The following is an 18,740-nucleotide window of genomic DNA, read 5'->3' as shown; positions in this document are numbered from 1 at the left end:
TGTTACTCAAATCTAATTGTATTTTAAATGTATGTGGGAGTGGAGGCAGGTAATAGGCTACTTAAAGGAGTCTTGAAGTGAACTCTTTTCCAAAGCAAATAACTTTCCTCTTAAATTTTCTGCGTTTGATTGGGTTTCACAAACTGTGCATGATACCTTAAATAAGACTTTTGCGAATAAAGTTTTTTTTTTAAGTTAACCTGGTTGTGGAAATGTTACTCCCCAAGCAACTTCATTTTTAGCAGTGCCATGGGGCATCTGATCCTGTGTGCTGGGGCCACAAACGAAAGGGGAAACATCACCCACCCACAGCAGCGATGTCCACAAACAATGGCCATTTTGGCTTTATTTACGAAGACCTCCTGGGAACCAACACATCTAGGTTGAAAACAAAAATGTACAGCGTGAGGTTTAAATAGCTTTCTTACACTATGTACAGTGGTCCGCAAAGGTACAAAACATATATACACCTTGTGCTATACACGTCACAGAGAGGAGCAAGGGCAGACTCTGGAGCCTCAGAGAAGTTGGCCTCTAGAAATTAGCCGGTGGCCAGGTCAAGGCAGGTGTCTCCTCTGCACACACTCCTGCTCCTTTGAGGCTGGCGGACTTTGTGATCTCAGTAACTCAAGCAATGGTGGAAAGGGGAGCAGGGTCCCAGTTGAGGGTCTGTGCCCTCAGCTGTGCACTGGGGAGAGGGATGAGTGGTGATGCTGGAGTGGGGGAAGAGGTGGAGGTTGAAGTAGCCAGTGATGGTTGCTCAACTGCTGGGCCCTGTCCCCACAAACCTCTTCCCCTCATGGACTTCCAGGCTCAATTAGAGCCAGGGAACCAGAGGAATAGAATGTCAGTCTTTAGGGAATGGCATCTGGCCAGGAGGGAAACCAAGGGAGAAGAGAGGTCCTGGTAGTTCAGTGAAGATGGAGATCAGCCTGGCAAAGGATCCAGACCAGCTGGGTGAGGGGGTGGCACACTGGCGCTAGAGGCATGGTAAAAGGCCAGCAGCTGCACAGTGGGAATTCCTGCACTGAGGGCAGTCAACCCAAACACCCCAGGAAGCCAACCTGGCAGAGATGGGACCTGCCCATCCAGGTGTAGGGAGAGGGCAGGCTTCCAGGGGACAAGGAAGGGCAGCAGAGGGGCCTGACTTCATAAATTCCTATGAGATTCATAAAATTCTACCCATTGGTATAGGTTTTCATAGATGCTTACCCACTATCAACTTTGTTTTGCAAATGGTGGGGGATTACAAGAGTGTATGGAAGAGATGGCCTCTAAGGTCGCTCCCTTCCTGGTCTCACATTCCAAATCTCACCTTCTCAGGACTGAGCTGCCACTAACTTAGAGAGCAAATATTGTAAAGGACAATAATACTGTGCTTGAGAATCTGGGCCCTAGCTAAGAGCCCTAACCCAGGAGACTTGATAGGCCCTTAAATCAGTTTAGGCTGTTCGGAGACAGGAGAAAGGTCTGTGAGGCCAGAGTCTAGGGACAGTTATGGGCTTAGAGCCCTTTAATCTCTAAGCTTTGGGGGAATGATGAGGACGTGTGTCTCTTATGTCCTCATGCCCCAGGCTTATCAGGATAGCACATACTGGCACGGCCTGTCTTTCAGTCCTTTCTATAACTACCCTTGATTAATGCCCAAAGGAATAGGGCTCCTTCATTCTGGGGCACAGTGGGCAGTGACAGCCTGAAAGGGCCCGGCAGGATAGCAGGACTTCCTTCCCCACGGTATGGCCCCTGGGGTTGGTCTAAGGGAAGGAAGCCAAGGCAAGTTTGGGAATTCTCTTGTCTGGATCAGGACACACTGGCCAACATGAGTCCTCTTTGGACTGAGGGCAAAAAAAAAAGGATGGGGACCCAGAGGTAGGTCTGGGGGCCTGGCCATCCTGTGCTCCAAAGCTGGGTCTAAGCTTCCTCAGTCTAGGGCTTGTGCTCAGGCTCTATGGTCCTTGTGCTCAGAATACAATCATTTTTGTGCTTATAACACTTAAAATACTGGTAAATGCTTGTGCGGTTGCAGTCCGTTCCCCACCATTCTCTGGCTCAGACCTAAAGCCTGTGCCTCCCAACTCCTCTTCAAGAAAGTGCTGAGAGACCCAGCTTTCTTCAAGTTCAGCTGCCCAACAACTTAGGGATGGAATGACCCTGTCAGGGCCTCAGGATTTCAAGTTTCTGGAAAGCCAGCACACTCACATACAGCAAAGCCCAGGCCCAGCCATGAGGTAGCTTACCCAACATCAACAACAAAGCAATCAGACAACACCCACAACACAGGGGAACCGTGGGATCAGACCTGGAGTGGGAGACAAATAAAAACTCACAGTTCAGTCCCCATTACTGCAGGCCGGCTCCCCTTGACCTGGTGGGACCCAGAGTCAAGAGGGCAGGTTGTGCAGGCTTGTATGTCTGTATGTCCAATGTTTGTAAGCAGCAGCCCCTATTAGAGGGAACTCTTCCCTCATCTCCCAGGGCGCAAGACCCAAGTCAAAGATGGTGGGGTGAAGAGGAGGGGCAGGCGAACAAACACATGCTTGCTTTGGAGTGCAGGGGAGGTGTCTGTGGGACATGAAAATTTGACTTTCCACTCTTGCTCCGCCATCCCAAGCATGGAGGCTGGGAGAGAGTAACTAATTATACTGTCTATTACTCCCTGAAGACTACAACTCCATTCCTGCAACCAAATGACCCCAAATTTCAGCCCATGTCCAGCAAATAGATGAACTGTGAACACAGTCATTCTGCAAAGTCATTGCTGCTTCTCGGTAGGGGGAATGTTGGTCTGCTGACTCTAAAAGGATGGGGTCATGTTGGGGAAAGGTAAGACTAGCTTTCCCCTTGCAAGTTTTCTCCCTCTCAGACACCTGAACTCCTCAGGAAATCTAAAAGCCTGTACATAAATGAGAGAAGAACCCCTCTGTCATCTTTCATGCTACTTTTGTTTAGAAGCTAAAAGGGACTCCTGCCCACCTGGGGCCTGTATTCTCTGGTCAGTCCAAGTGCAGGGAGATGAGGGAGGAGAGATGCTCATATCTGTTTCCAGAAGCACCAGGCCACAAGCTCTCTCTGAAGACGACGAGTGAGACGTCAGCTCCCGTGCTTGGCTTCGGGTCCTGAATCCTTCTATGTCCATGCCCGGTAGGAACAGGCCAGAAAAGCAAAGGGCCAGTGCGGTAGCAGAAAAATATGATGGGCAAAGAAGCCACTGCATTTCCCTGGGAGTCCTTGGATTAGTCTATGAGTTCACTGGTTCCACCAGGAAGGGAACCCCAGACATTAATTTAATACAAAATTCACCTAGTGGGTAGGCCCTGGGCAAGAAAAACAAAACAAAACCAGGGCCTCTTTCAATCCAACACCCTTCCCCCTCCCTCCCCCAGACCAAAAAAGAAAAAAAAAATCCCCAAAGGACATGGGGTCTTTTGAATGAGTAATGATTCTCCCTTATTTCCTTCCAGTTTTAAGGCTTGGAAATGTGTCTCTTGAATAACTATAGAGAAAGGAGCTGGAGAGACAAACTGGGCTATGGTCGAGTTAAAATCATGGAGAACCTTCAGAGCCCACTCCCCACCATACCCCTGGCACAAAACACTGTTCTATCTCAGCTTATGGGGGAGAGGGGGGTGGGAGGGGCAAAGGAACAGACCTAAAATTTAGTCCTTACTACTCAAGACATTCTACTATACACAGTACCATGAAACAAGGGAGAGGATGCAAAAGCTGCTTCTTAAGTGATGTGGGAGTGGGGCAGGAATCCCCTCCTCGATGGGGTTTGTAACACAGCATGTGGTGGCAAAGGGGGGGTGGTGGGGGTGGGGCACAGAGCAAGCAAGACCTCCTCAAGTTAGATCCAGCTAGGAGGGCAGGCAGCAGTCACCAGGAGGGAAGATTGCAAGGGGGAGGCAGCAAGACACATGTGGCTGGCACTACTGCCTGAGGTCACCCAGCTCAGGGTGCCAGGCCCCAGGGGCATGGAAGGCACTGGAGCGTCTGATGGTATGAGGTGAATCGAGGGCTAGAATGGTCCCTCTCAGAGAGGAAAGCCAGGAATAGCCCAGAATCGGGCGGCAGTTGGGGGGAATTAGGAAGGGGGTGATGGTGGAGATAACGGTGAGGACAGGAAGGAGACGAGGGAAAAAATCAAAAGGGATTATTCCCCAATCGATCCCAGAATGTGTCGAAGGCTAGGGTGAGTTGGACGGCTCAGAAACAGAGGCTCAAGGGTGCTGTGCAGTACCCTTTTCCATTTGAGGACCCTTCCTGCCCCTCCCCAGGCTTTCCCCCCACCTTGCCCTCCCCCCCTTCCCCTTCCTCAGGACTCCCTGGTCCTGGAGAGCTCAAGGGATTGAATATATCAGAAGAAACTTCAAGTTGGTATCCAGGAAGCGCCAGCAATAAATAAATAAATAAATAATTAAATAGATGAAATGACCAGGCTGAGTCTGCAGCTCTCCCCTCAGATGGAACTTTCTGAAGGATGGGCCCGCTCGGACCCCAGGAAGGGGAGGGCTGAGTCCTAGGGATGGGATGGTGGTGGCCCCAGGGAGAAGGCTCAGGGGGAGGGCCTGGCAGCTGCCCATCCCTAATTTACACGGTTACTAGAGGGAGGGACTCTTTGTCCTTTGACCTCCTTCCTTTTGGGGGAGGAGGCTGAGGACTCAGAAGCAGGAATGGGACACCAGAGGGGCAAGAGGGGATCAGAAGAAAGATGCCCATCTGAAACACAGCGTTCAGATGGACGGGGGAAGAACAGCAAGGTCATTTCCAAGTTAAAGTATGGCTGGTTGGGGCTGGAGGTTCCCCTCAGCCTGGCTCAGAATCCCCTCCCCACCATGGGGCTTTCTGGAGGGGGGGAACTAGTAAAATTTTCCCCAAGGTCTCCTCACAGGCCAGCTGGAGAGCTCCTGAGGTTGGGGTGAGAAGGGGACAACTTAGCAGGAAGAAAAATGGGGCCAGACCTGGAAGAAGCTGAGGAGCTTCAGGAGAAAGAGTGGGGATCAAAAGCGCCCTTTGGCTTCACAGCTTAAATGTCTTTCCCCTCTCTCCTTCCCCCTCCGGGGGCAATGGGCTTGGGAACACTCTCCACTTAGGAAGGCTAGGAGAGGAGTGGGAAAGAATGCCCAAACCCTCTCGCCCAGAGCCATCAGCATCATCTGGCCTGGACCTAGGGGGCCTCAATTGTCTCAAGAGGCTTTTCTTTAGATGATGTCCAGGCTGCTGGAGGAAATGTGGAATCGAGTGCCCCCTCTGGCTTCTCCTCCTAAGATGTGCCACTTGGTAGCCGCCTTCCGCTCCAGAATTTCACTGTCAGGTCACTGGAAGGGAGAGAGAAAGAGAGAGAGGGCGACGCACAGGTCAGCTCTTAAAGTGGGCCCAGACAACTGGCCTGAAGGGAGTTGAGGGTCAGGTTCCAAAAGCCCCAAGTTCAGCTTGGGGAGCAGGGGACAAACCCTAACTGTGGGGGCTGAGGGATTCTGGGGTGAGAGGGGGCCCTCTTTGCCCAGCTGAAAATTGTGCCAGCTTTCCCCCTTCCCCCCCTTTGCTACCTGTGACCCTCTCCTAGATGTCTTGCCCCATTGCTCATGCTCAGAAGTGGAATGAGTGTGGGGATAGAAATGTGTGACTTTTTGAGGGGTGGGCGGGGAGGGAGAGGGACAGCACTGCTCTCTAGATCAGGTACGATGGGGAGGGTCGGGTAGATGAGGGAGTAAAAATCTCATACCGTTAAGAAGCAGCTTGGATCGAAGTGGAGAAAGAAAGGAAGAGGGAAGAAGGGGAGAATAAGAAAGGAGAGAAAGGACTGAGAGGGAGGGAAGAAGAGGGTCAAGGCAGGCTAGTGGCGCGGCCCTTTATAGCCAGGACGCGGCGTGGAAGGCAGGGGGTGAGTCCAGGGACGTAACTCCACAACTTTACCCGGCAGTCACTGTGACAGGGAAAGAGGGGTAGGGTAGGGGGAGAGAGATAGAAATGCATTGAGAGATAGAGACACAGAGAGAGACAGAGACAGGAAGAGGGAATATGGTCGGAAAAGAAGGAAGAAAAGATCAATTCAAGTAGAGTAGAACTCCCCCCCAAGGATGAGGTGGCCTGGAGGGCCCCTCCATGGGGGACTGGGAGACAAATAGATGGATGGACCTGGGCTGGGGGTGAGAGGTATGAGGGAAGCTGCTGTACCCTTCCTGGGAGGCCCTATTCTTGGCAGGGGATGACAGCTGGGAGGTGGTGGGGGAGAAGGGAAGACCTGCACTTCATAATAACAGCAATGCTTATTGATTGAATAGAGGTGACCAGAGGAGGCTGGGATGAGGGAGAACTGAGCAGGAACACAGCACCTCTCCCCTCTGCTCTCCATCTGCTTGGCTCATCACCCATGCCCTGGCTGCCCCCTTTCCTAGATCCCTCCTCCCTCTTTGACTGGGTGGGTGGAGAGGTTCTGCTACGGCCAGCTCCTACTGAATTCAGAGCCCATGACCGGACCTTCCAGGAACTCTGCCTATTCCTCTCTATCCTGTCCCGGTTATAGCAAAATCTGCTGAATGGGAAGCGAGGGCAGAGATTTCCGGGAGGGTCAGCACTGTGAGTCCTCCAACCTTACCTGGAGGCCGTAAAAATGTGCTTGGAGTTGGTACAGATGGCATTGATGGGGCTGTCATGACCTTTGATCTCTCCAATGGGTGTGAAGTTTTCCACATTCCAGACCTTGATGAAGCCCCCTCGGCAAGCACTCAGCAGCATGGGTCGGCCAGGAACAAAGGCTAGGGCGCAGACCCAGTCCTTGTGGGCATTCGGGATTTGCTGTGGAAGGACAGGATGCAGCCAAGGACTGTAAAGACTGGCTACCCTGGCAATGGAATCTCAAAGGCTTTTCAGACAAGGGGCCCAGGGGAACTAGCACTTTTCTGAAGTATGGGGCAAAAGGGGAGGGAAGAGGTCAAGTACAGGATGGGAGGCAAGCCCTAGCTCTAATTTCTTCTACTGTTCATCCCACACGGTCATCCCATAAGACCTCACTGATGCTGAGAAACATGGGCAAAGGCCAGGTAGCAGAACTCTGCTTGTCCCGTCTCCCTTCAGAGCCTGCCCCACTGGTGTCTGGAGGCCCCGGGGAGTGGCCCTTCCTGGGAGCCCTAGCTTAGCAAGTTTCATTCCACAGTGATCAGACCTCAGCTGCACCTGCCCCGGGAAGAGGGACCAGAAAGAACTTGTCAAGCTCTGCTGAGGCATGATTGACAGCAGGTCCTTCTCAAGCAATGCTAGGGAATGAGAGTAAATGACACTGGGCAGCAGAAGGTGGGTGGGTAGAAGGGAAGGCAGAAGAGGGAAACCGGAGGTGCTGTTGACCAGCTTTCCTGACTTCATATGCTGCATGCTCATCCTTTCCCTCACTTCCCTGTCCCAACCTGAATGAGCTCCTGCTGCTCCAGGTCCCACTTCTTAATGCCATTATCCCGGGAGCCGCTGAACAGGATGTCACTCTGGATGGCTAGGCACTCAATGCCGTCATAGTGCGGGGGCTCAAAGTTGTGGGTGGGGCTGATGTTACCCATCACACTCTCTGCCAGCTCAAATATCTGTCGAGAAGAAGCAAGTACCTATGTGTCAGGTGGTGGGAAGGATGGAGGGTCAGTCTTAGGGCTTGAAGTGTATGGGGTCATGTGTGGGAGAGATTTGCCACCTTCCAAAGAGCCCAGGGAAGCCAGATTCTTCCTCTAGGTCCTGGGTTCAAATCTTTTACTAGACTATGTCATAGCCTTCCTTGCCCCCTTCTTCCCCCAGACACTACCATGTCTTCTTGGACAACCAGGAAAAAGAGTGAATGTTTTTGGTGCTGAACAGGACAAGATGAGGGCAGGAGTATAAAGAAATGCCCTCTCCCAAATCACTAGTGGGAAGTATATAGGTATACTGCTGAATTACAGAAGAAGTCTCCCAGATGGGGATATGTGAGCAATTTTATTAAGTTGATCTCAACAATCACTAAAAGTCTGTTGTATACGGTCCATTGTAGTAGGTGCTGGGGAGAGCTTAAAAAAAATAGGTAAGGGAAGGAAGTTCAAGACACATTCCTGCCCTCATGAAGTTTACAATCCAGTGGAGAGATATGATACATTCACAGACAGGGATAGGGACTGGACTCGTAATTTAATTAGTACAGGGAACTCTTAGATGAGGAAGCTCCCTCTACCAACATAGGTTGGCACCTTCTCTGTAACTTAGAGTCTTACTAGAGTTGCAGAGATCAGGGGTGACAGACTCAAGTAGAAGCAGGGTCACTAAACGAGGAGGGCCACATATTGACTTAAAACCACATAGTAACATTATCTATGTTCTATTGCATTTATTTTGTGAAATATTTCGCAATTACATTTTAATCTAGTTGGACCTAACTGGACAGTAAAGGCACCAAAGGGAGTGTTTGACACCTGTGGCTTAGAACCCTGAGAGATAAAATGTCTCCTCTGGGGTCATTCAGCCAGGAGGTGTCAGAGATGGGACTTGAACTCAGCTCTTCCTGGTCCCAAAGGAAATTATATTATGTGAAGTGATTAGCGTAGTGCTTGGCCCATAGAATTATAATAGCTAATTATATAGCGCTTCCTATGTGCCAGGTACTGTGCTAAGTGCTCTTAAATAATTATCTCATTTGATCCTCACAACAACCCTTGGAGGTAGATGCTATTATTATTATCCCCATTTTACAGATGAAGAAACTGAGGTAGACAGTGACTTGCCCAGGACACACTTTGGACTCAGGTCTTCCTGACGCCTAGCTGCAATCTAGGCGAATCCTTGCTAATGTGGAGGAGCCCAGTGGTTGTTAGAAGCCTTGGTTCCAGAAATTGGAGGAAAGGGGCTGGGAATTAACAGTGAGAACTTGGAATGTCAAGAGGAATCTGGAAAGGCCACACTCTGGGTTTGCTCTTGGGACTGTATGACAGCTGTCCAGATGTTTGGGCAAGGACAGTTCTCGAGCTGGATGGCGACAGGTAATGAGTAGCCCTAGAAGATGGGCTGGCCTCTGGGGCCAGATTAGGGGCACCTTCAGAAAGATCTTGCTGCCTCATGATTTGACAATTTTGAACTATACCAACATGTTTTATTTTTTAAATTTTATTTATATTATATTTATATTTATCATATTTGCATTTATATATTATCTATAAATACATTCATTTTTATTTTATTATATATTATATATTTATATTATATATATTTATATTTTCTTCATTTTTTTACTAGGAAAGCTCTTCTGAATGACCTTACCTGTGCCTCAGGATGAGCTAAGGAGAAATTGAGGCCAGACTAGGCAAGGACTGGAAGCAACGATTAGGAGGCACAAAAGAGGCAGCTCTCTCTTCCTTTCTGAAGTTTTGGCAGTAAAATGGTAAAGCAGGATGGTGCAGAATAAGAAAACCCCAGGTGAGGCTAACCCTGGATCTCAGGTGCTGCTATGAGGACCTTTTCCTGCTAGATGGTCCCAGGTCTTCCCAGGAAGAATAAAGAAGCCCCTGACACTGTCTGGTTGGTCTTGTAACAAATCTTAGAGGGCTTGGTGGTCTCCTCAGCAGATTGCAACACTGCCACACCTTGTCATTCCTTTAATATTTCAGGGATACCAGTACAACAGCTGGGAGAATGTTGTCTATTATTTCTCATATTTGCTATAATGATCAATCTACTTTCTTTTAAGCTGCTTGCAAGTGGGGGTAATTTCATTCTTTGTACTTGTACCTCCAATACCTAGCACATGGTAAGTGCTAGTTGATTGTAATCAATGGTGCTACATTATGTTCTACTTTAAACCACCATGTATACAATCTTTCCATTGCCCTTTGGGTCAACTTGCAATTGATCCTCCTGAGATCATGGTGTTCCACGATTCTCAGCCATAAAGGACCACAGGAAGAATACTTGGGTTATGAGGAGCTTTGGCAACTGTGAGTTGCTTGGGGTCACTGAAAGCATTGTATAATTTACCAAATGTAACTGAGCCCCAACGGCTCCTATTTAATTCTATAGCCAACTCATTGTCCATATGTAGCACCTGACAACTGCATGTTATCTTCTGGATGACATTTGCTTTTCATCCACTTTGTTTTTCCACTGTGAATGGTTAAACCCATCTCTTTCACATGATTATGAATTTTGTTGAGATTTTTAGTGTTTACAGGGCATGATGAAGCAAGTGTTATGGTATCTATGGATAGAAGCATTTGGAATAGCTTCCCATCAATAAGGAATCCTTCTATTTGAACTCTGCACAGGTCATCTTGTGGCAGAGGTGGCAAACAAACCTCCATCCCTGGCTTACGTTCTGAAGCTCAGTAGATCATAGAACAGAATTGTTTCTATGATGACATCTGTCAGAATTTTACATTACATATGGGAGGCAAATTATTTTAGAACTTTTAAGCTGCATTTTGTTCTACTGAGCCCCCCTCCCCAATTTTTTTTAAAAATCAGCAAATGATAGACACAGCAAAATCTTGTGTTCTCTATATTACCCAGTCTCTTCAGTGACTGAACATGTGATCCTTAGCAGAAAACAGCTTGTAGAAGGCTGCTTTTTCCTCCCTCAAGCTTTTACCCTTGACATACGCATATATTACTCGCCTAATGATTTTACAGAGAAGAGAAAATAGGCAAGGGGGAATTGGAGCTGTTGGTGGATTCTTGGTCACCTTTTTGTTTGGTAAAAGTACCATCCATGAGCTCTTCCATTCTTTGCCTCTTTGAGACATCCTGAAAACGAATTCCTGTGTGCTTTTAAAATTGTATTGTGGATTTCTTCTGTATGTCTTTGGTCAGGTTCAGTGGCACTTCCCAACTTCATCTTAAATGCCACTTTAATTTTATAGGTATTAATGTCCAAATGTGGGGGGTTTCCACTATGGTGAGAATATGAAGCCTATAAAGAAAATACATCTATACCTCCATAGATGGCTATAGAAATGCTGGCGGATGTTTTATTTTACACCTACATGTTAATCTTCCTCATTTCATCTACAAATGATCTTGGGATTCTCTGGCTTAGCTGCATCTCCCGTGAGTCTCATTTTCCCTGAAACTGCTTCTTGTCATTGAGCGTGGTGATACTGCTCCTCAACTTTCATCATCCTCTTCTGTAATGTTCTGCAAATGGGCTCATACTCTAAACTGGTGCTCCTCTTGGTTGCGGTCTCTCTTAGCTTGGCAGGGTATGCCAGAGGGCTTTTTTCATCAACCAGTGCCATATTTTGATTGCTTGTGACCTACCTCAAGGTTCAAGGTGCTACTGATATACAGATTTCTACTTGTAGAAGGGGAGTTAAGAGGTGGATTAGGTCAATATTATTATTGTTCTTAACATTATTATAATCTACTGGAATTATAAGCACAACTCTCATTGTGGGAGTCTTTTCTTAAGAAGAAACTACATCTCTGGTCACCCTTTCCAGTACTGGCAACACTTCTACTCACAGAATCTCCCCCCAACTCACAAGTTGTGTTGGGGGAGTTGGAATACTGACTTTCTATTGCCACTTCCAGACTCTCCTTTGACTGCCACCACACAGCATTCTTTCCTTTTCGGAGGTTCAGTCAATTTAAATTTATTATCCAAACTAGATTCTGGTAGCTGTTATCTACCAAGCCCCATGATCCTCTCCTCCCTTTCTCAAAGAGTTTGGTGCTTGGTTGAAAGACTTCCTCTCCATCCCAACTCCTTCCCTCACTCCAAGGGACTTAACATCTATGTTGATGCACTCTCAAATATTCTAAATTCCCAGTTCTTCATGACTTAACCTTTCACTTCACTTCAATGACACACAGCGTTTGGCATAACCTTGATCTTGCCATTACCCACAAGTCGTTGACTTTTGTGTTCAAGAAGTCTGAATTTCTTTTATTTGATCATAATCTTTTTTTTTTCCATCTCTTCCTCTGCCTCACTTCTCCCAAATCTACCTTTTGTCCTCATCATGCCCTACAGTTCTCCATCACCCAATACTATCCCAGGGCATCACTCCAGCCCTGTCTACACTCTCTTCCCTTCTAAATCTTGACCCCTTGATGAACCACTTAAAGTCTACATTATCCTCTACTCTCAAATCACTTGTTTTTCCCCAAACCCTCCCATCTTCTGATCAAGGACATAACCATCCTCCCAGAGACCTGGGTTTACAACTCTGACATCATCCTCAGCTCCTCTCTCTCACTTACCCCATACATCTAACAGGTTGTAAATTTGTCATTTCTTTGTCTACAACGTCTTGTGCATAAACCCCCTTCTGATACAACCACAACCCTCATTTGAGGACCTCTCTCTGGGGATTATTCCCTGCCCACTCCTGCCAAAGTGATTTTCCTATCATATAAGTCTAACTGTGCTACCCCGCCTCTGCCCTCAGTAAACTCCAGTGGCTCCAAGACCCAAGAGAAAGTCCTTTGTCTGGCATTCAAAGCTCTTCACAATGTGGCTTTCTTACCTTTTCCAGTCTTCCTGTATTCTACTCCGCACCAATCACTCTACAGTCTGGGCTATCCTGGCCTAATTGCTGTTCCTCTCACATGATATTTTATCTCTTCTTTCCATGCCATTGCACTGGCTGTTCTCTATGATTAGAAGGCAACAGCTGGAGGGAGGCAGCTGGTGATGCAATGGATAAAGCACTGGACCTGGAGTCAACAAGACCTGAGTTCAAATCTGGCCTCAGATGATTAGCTGTGTGACTCTGGGAAAGTCACTTAACCTGTTTGCCTCAGTTTCCTCAACTGTAAAACAGAGATAATAATAACACCTACCTGGCAGGGTTATTGTGAGGATCAAATGAGATCTATTTGTACAAGTACTTAACATGGTGGCTGACATGTAGGTGCTTAATAAATGTTTGTTGCTTAACTGATTGAGTCCCTGGAATTCATGAGGAGCTAGTACCTTTACATAATGATCCTTGGAACCGGTCACCACAAGATCATGGTGGTTGGAAGTCTGGTTGACCGTCAAGCACATCACAGGACCAATGTGGCCAGTCAGCTTCCCAATGGGCTGGAACCTGTTTGGGGAGAAGAGTGCCCAAATGGAACACTGGGCAGAAGCAATCCTCTGGACTGGGATGTGAATAAGGAGTGGGGATGAGGACCAGCCTGACAAACAAGGCAGCATAGCTGGATGGCTCTGACCCAGTCTCAGATTGAGACTAGGAGACACTAACCTTCAGATATCCCAACATGATTGGGAAGGGGTCAGTTTCCTCAGGAGAGGCTGAGGTGCCAAAGCAGAAGAGAATGAATAAAAGGAATGTGTCTAGATCAATCCAGGGAGAATGGGTGACTCCAAACACCCAGCAGCTTCCTGGGGTCTCCCCACCCACCCAGCAGAATCTTCCAACCCATCCATTGCTGCCCCTGACCTGTTGAGTTCCCAGATGCGGACTGAGTTGCCAGAGGCAGCATACAGAGTGGTGCCCGTAGGGTTGAGGGCGATCTGGTTGATCTGGTGTTCCCCTTGAGCGCTTGTGACAGTTCGATTGGTGGTGCTTGCGCAGGCGTCTCCGGAGATCACCTGACCTGAGGACCTGGCCCAGCCCAAGGGGAGCACAGTTAGACCTGGCTGCAGCCCATTAAGCCACCCCCTAGTCTCACTCTAGTGACTCTTGCTATCCCCCTCCTTTTAGGCAGCCTGCCCAATTTGATTGACAGGTGACCCCTTCCCTGGGCCCTTCTATCTGACCGAGGATCTCCCCTCCCTCATGTCTGGACTTTCAGTGCAGGCACCTTCTAGAGCTGACTTAGCTTTAGTTTGTCATCTTCACATCCTTGATCTCTGTCTACACCCTTGGGTCTACCTCTGAGTGTAGGCCTGGGGTGGGGGGGATGGAGGGAGGGCAGGGACTATGTCTATGGAAACCACTTTTCATGCTGCATGTGGGTGAGTGATGAGCATGGGCTTAGGATGAAGACCTGCTCAGCTCTTGGATAAGGTACCAGGGCAGGTCTGCATGCTCAGTCTGTCACCTAAACCTTCATTCCCCAAGGCTACAGTGCTTAAGGGAGGCAGGGTGCTTACAGGCAAGCTGGAACAAACCTCATCTCTTCTAGTGACTTCAACGGGTCATACTAGCTAACGCCAGCTACACGGCGCCGTGCTCCTGAACCCTCACCCATCGAGGGCTCCTTGACGTGGGGAACTGTGGCAGCCTGCAGGGGCACACCCTGCTCCCTGTACCAGTAAGCCAAGCCAAATCGACTCAACCTCTTCTAAGTGTTTCTACACGCATGACCCCCAGAAGGGCATTGTGTAGAGCCCTTCCGAGCTGAGGAGCACTAATAACCGCTCTGGGACTATCAGGAGCAGTCTTCAGAGTGTCTAGGGCGAGGGCGGGGAGATACCTACGTGAGGGTGCGGATGCACTTGGCCGAATCCCGGATGTCCCACACCTTGATATAGGACGTGGAGACAGAGAACACCAGACCCAGGTGGGCACAGTACTTGATGGAAACAACATTGTTGGGGTGACCCTTCAGAGCGGCAATCTCCTGCCCTGTCACCAGGTTCCACATCTTGCAGCTTCTGTCTGTAGGGGAAGAGACTCCAGGGTAGGCAAGGGTACCTTTGTCAGGGTTTGAGCCGATCATCCCCAGGCACAAGACCTCCCACCACCCTGTGTATAGGAAGGGTCTGATCCTGGGCACCAGGAGCTAAGCAGAGCAGAAGAATATGCAATCCCAGTCCACATACATGTGACATGGGACAGAAACAAACACAAAACTAGCAACAGCCAGCAAGAGTTTTAGGCATGAAGTACTGCAACTGGGCAAGAGAAAGGAGAGACTTGGGCCGTGAAAACCAGGTGAGGTTAGTCAAAGGAGGGTTCCTGGAGGTGGTAAGGATTGACTAAGATTTTCACGGGATCAAGGGATAGAGACTAGTAAAGAGAAGGGAAGGAGTTCTAGGCAGGGGAAAGGGCCTGAGTGAAAATTTGGAGATAGAAGACATCGAGATGTACATGTATGGGGGCAAGGAGTCCTAGGAAAAGCAAAGAGGTTGAGGTGGGGAGACATGAGAAATTTTATATATGTGCTTGTGTGTGTGTGTGTGTGTGTGTATAAAATGAAGGAGGGTCCCTTAATTCAGTTCTCTTTGGTCAGCTCTCAACAGCCAGCCAAGGCAATTGGAACTTGGTGACACAGTTAGGAGAGGCTTCCTAGAAGCCCCTACCTTCTCCCACTTTGGGTCTGTACCTCACATACCTTTTGATCCCGTGAAGAGCAGCTCATCGGTGGCATCCAAGCAAAGAATGGGTTTGGTGTGACCCTCAGCTACTGAGACACACTGCAAGGGAGCAGTCCGGGCACTCTTAGCTCCACCAATGGGGTTGATGATTCCCCTTTCCAGGGAGAGAGAGGAAAAGAAATTAGCCTGGCAGAAAGGCAACCACTGGACAGAGTTATAGCTCAAGGGAAGAAAGAAGGGGAGAGAAGGAGGAAGGGAAAACCGATGACAGTCTCATAAAAGAACTAAACCAATGACAGTCTCATAAAAGAACTCTAAACAAAATGTGTGTGTGTGTGTGTGTGTGTGTGTGTGTGTGTGTGTGTGGACTTGGGAGGCAGAAGGAGGAGGAAAAGAGCTGTCTTATAAAAGGCTGGTTCCTCCAACAGTAATTTCTGTGGGCCTAAACCCAGGCTGGGCACTAGGGGAAGAGGCAGGGGCAGGAGACATCTGTAGCCTTTGACTTCCTGAAACTCCCAGTCTGACAGGAGAGATACGGTGCCTGCCTAATAGGGACAGTATGATAAGACACAAACTGAGACAGAGAAATAAGAACAGAATACATAGCAGCTAGACAGAATTAGAAACTAGACTTCTCTCCTGGAATGGTTCCTTCCTGGTTAAAGCAGCTTGTCTGATTTCTAGAAGTACAGAGAGATCGTCTGACATCCCCCTAGGTCACCATTTCCCTTCCTCTATTTAACTCTCAATAACTGGTCCTTCTGCAGTTTTTAATGCCTTAAATTTGCTATGTAATTTTACTACAATATTTTACAATATTACTACTACTACTACTACTATAAGTACTATTACTACTACTACTACTACTATAATTACTACTACTACTACTACTACTACTACTACACACACACACACACACACACACACACACACATCATGAAGACACACACATCTTCCTTCTGTTAGGTCAGTGCAATCAGTTGTCACAATATGTCAAATGCTTTCCAGAAATCTCAGGTTTTATCTCAGTTCACACAGAATTAAGTGAGTTAGGTATTAGAGGGTGGAGCTCTAGCATAAGCATAATAAATCCTAATTACCCAAGCTATTTCCTATTTAGATCCCCTAGGAAAAGGATTTTGGAAAAAAAAAAGAAAAAAAAGAAAAGGAGATTGATTTTATTAGGCATTTGCTGGATCTCAAAGTTTTAGTTTCTTGGCTAAGTAATATAGGTACCCAAGAAATGCTTGTTGAATGAAGGTGATTCCAAGAATGAAGATTTGTTTCTCAAAAAGGTAGAAGTGTTTTATATATAGGAAAGATAGCGTATAGATTTATTGATTTCTCTATCTGTTGAGAAAGAGAATTCTTAGGGATGTTTGGCATAGTGAACAGAGAAACTGCCTTGGAGCCCGGACGACTGGCATTCAGTTTCCAGTTGGCTTAATCTCTGATGCGTAATTAGCTAGGTAACTTGGCCTCAGTGTCTCAGGCAAGCTTCAGAGTTATGTCAACGGAGAGAGTTTTACATGCCAGGATACCAGCAATGAAATCACAAGTGTGGACCAAACATACATTATGAGGCTCACTTTAGTACTCTCTTAACTTGGAAATCCTCACCCATATGAAATTATGGAAGAATGAAGATAACAGTACTGGAGGGACTTAAACTCAGAAATCATATATACGTATGTGTGTATATGTACACACATACATACATGTATATATGTATACATATACATACACACTCATAAGGAAATGGAGGGAGAGGGGGAGAGAGACAAAGACAGAGACAGAGTTAAAGAGAGCAAGAGACAGAGAAAGAATGAGAGAGATAATGAAAGAGAAAAAACAAGAGAGAAGGAGACAGAGACAAAAAGAAAGAGAGAATGAGAGAAAGAGAGTGAGAGGTCAAATGATTTGCTCATTCCCACAGGTATCTTTCAGATAGGACAAATAATAAATAATGAGACAGAGAAAAGAGAATGAGACAATGTGAGAAAGAACAAGAAAGAGAGAATGAGAGAGAAAGAATGAGAAAATGAGAGCAAGACAGGGAAAGAGGGAGAGAGGGAGAGCACACACGCTAAGATGTAGTCTTGGGATCATCCGTTAAGGAGCTCCTGTTGACTAGATGGTGTATGCAGCTGGAATGCCATATAAACAGTCCCTAGATCACTCCCCGTTGTCCTCATAGATAGTCATCTCAGGGGTAGCTAGGTGGCGCAGTGGATAGAGCTCTGGCCTTGCAGTCAGGAGGACCTGAGTTCAAATCCGGCCTCAGACACTTGACACTTACTAGCTGTGTGACCCCAGGCAAGTCACCTAACCCTGACTGCCTCACCAAAAAGCAAAAAAACAAACAGACGGTCATCTCTCTACAGACTGCTGCTGCATCCTCAGTATTGTACCCTCTCAATTTCCCACACTAGTGGAGAAGAGGAAAGGCACAGGTGATTCAATAAAATAATGATTTTTTTTAAGCCCAGCTATTCCTGACTGTGGAAGAGTTTTATATCCAGCCAACTGAAAATGTGCCTCTGCTCTCTGCCCATCACTCCCTGCTTTTTGTTGTCACCTTGATCCTTGTGAGCCATCCTTGGCTCGGCTCTCCTCTCAGGGCCTGGGCAAGGACGGAGAAGGAGGGCCAGCCCTGCTGGCATTTGGAAAATGGACCATCTGAGAACGGGTAGACTGGTAGGAAGCTCCACCTTCCTGTACCCAAGCAGGCAGAAGGATAAAGGCTGGACCCCACAGCAGAAGATGCTGCAGACGGCTTCACCTGAGCTCCCTCCTCAGCTCCCAGAGGCTCTTGGCTGGCCAATCAGACTGTTCTCACCTGGTGCTTGGATACATTGCAACAACGCAATGGAAAGAACACTTGACCTTGGAGTCGGAGAACCTGGGTTTCAAATCCTGGCTCTATCATTTATCATTTGTACCATCTGAAAGATGCCTGTGGGAATGGGCCAATCAAAAATTGAGCTCTCTGGGCCTCATGTTCCTTGTTTGTAAAGCAAGAAGACTGGCCTAGGTGATGTCTGGGGCCCCTTCCAGCTCTAAGTCGTGTGACCCTAAGTTTGAATTTGAATGTCCAGGGTGGAACGAAGAAACTTGTTATTATTGTATGTGAACGGGGCAGTCCAGTCAAAGGCCTCCTGCGGGGCCTCCTGCACGATCCTCTGTCTCCCACCTCCATGCCTTTGGCACTGGAGTGTCCGCAATGTCCTCCTTCGTCCCTTCCCTCTCTCAGAAGCCTTAGTTCTGAGGCTCAGCCCGACCACTGCCTTCTACATGAGGCCTTTCCTGATCCCCCAGCTGCTAGTGCTTCCTTCCCCTAAGGTACTTTGTCCCTATTTTGTATGCACCTGTATAATTACTTGTCTTCAGAGAGACTTAATGTAAGCCCCTTGAGGGCAGGCAGAGTTTTTGCTTTTGTCTTTGTATCCTAGAGGCAGCTAGGTGGTGCGGTGCCAGACTTGAAATCAGAAAGACTGACATCCAAATCCAGCCCATGACGCTT

At 47.8% G+C, this 18,740-nt stretch overlaps 1 protein-coding gene across 5 annotated transcripts in view; it reads right to left on the bottom strand.

The window, feature by feature from the left end:
* Positions 1-320: 320 nt before the first annotated feature.
* Positions 321-18,740, bottom strand: part of KIF21B (kinesin family member 21B) — a 76,683-nt gene continuing 58,263 nt past the window's right edge. For 3 of the 5 annotated variants that reach the window (XM_021002973.2, XM_021002974.2, XM_021002977.2), the window contains 8 exons: positions 15,235-15,371; positions 14,378-14,558; positions 13,395-13,559; positions 12,920-13,037; positions 7,404-7,574; positions 6,599-6,798; positions 5,726-5,926; positions 321-5,318 (listed from right to left, as the gene is read on the bottom strand). In XM_021002973.2, coding sequence (XP_020858632.1) covers positions 5,827-5,926; positions 6,599-6,798; positions 7,404-7,574; positions 12,920-13,037; positions 13,395-13,559; positions 14,378-14,558; positions 15,235-15,371 — 1,072 coding nt within the window. In that variant the 3' untranslated portion in view covers positions 321-5,318; positions 5,726-5,826. The remainder of the gene's footprint in view (positions 5,319-5,725; positions 5,927-6,598; positions 6,799-7,403; positions 7,575-12,919; positions 13,038-13,394; positions 13,560-14,377; positions 14,559-15,234; positions 15,372-18,740) is intronic. The other 2 variants (XM_021002975.2, XM_021002976.2) reach the window with 1 other exon arrangement.

Source organism: Phascolarctos cinereus, unplaced genomic scaffold (genome assembly GCF_003287225.1).
Source record: "Phascolarctos cinereus isolate Bilbo 61053 unplaced genomic scaffold, phaCin_HiC Scaffold_5;HRSCAF=322, whole genome shotgun sequence".
Lineage (NCBI taxonomy): Eukaryota > Metazoa > Chordata > Mammalia > Diprotodontia > Phascolarctidae > Phascolarctos > Phascolarctos cinereus.
Note: the sequence above shows the minus strand (reverse complement) of the source record. Positions and strands in the feature narration are given on the sequence as shown.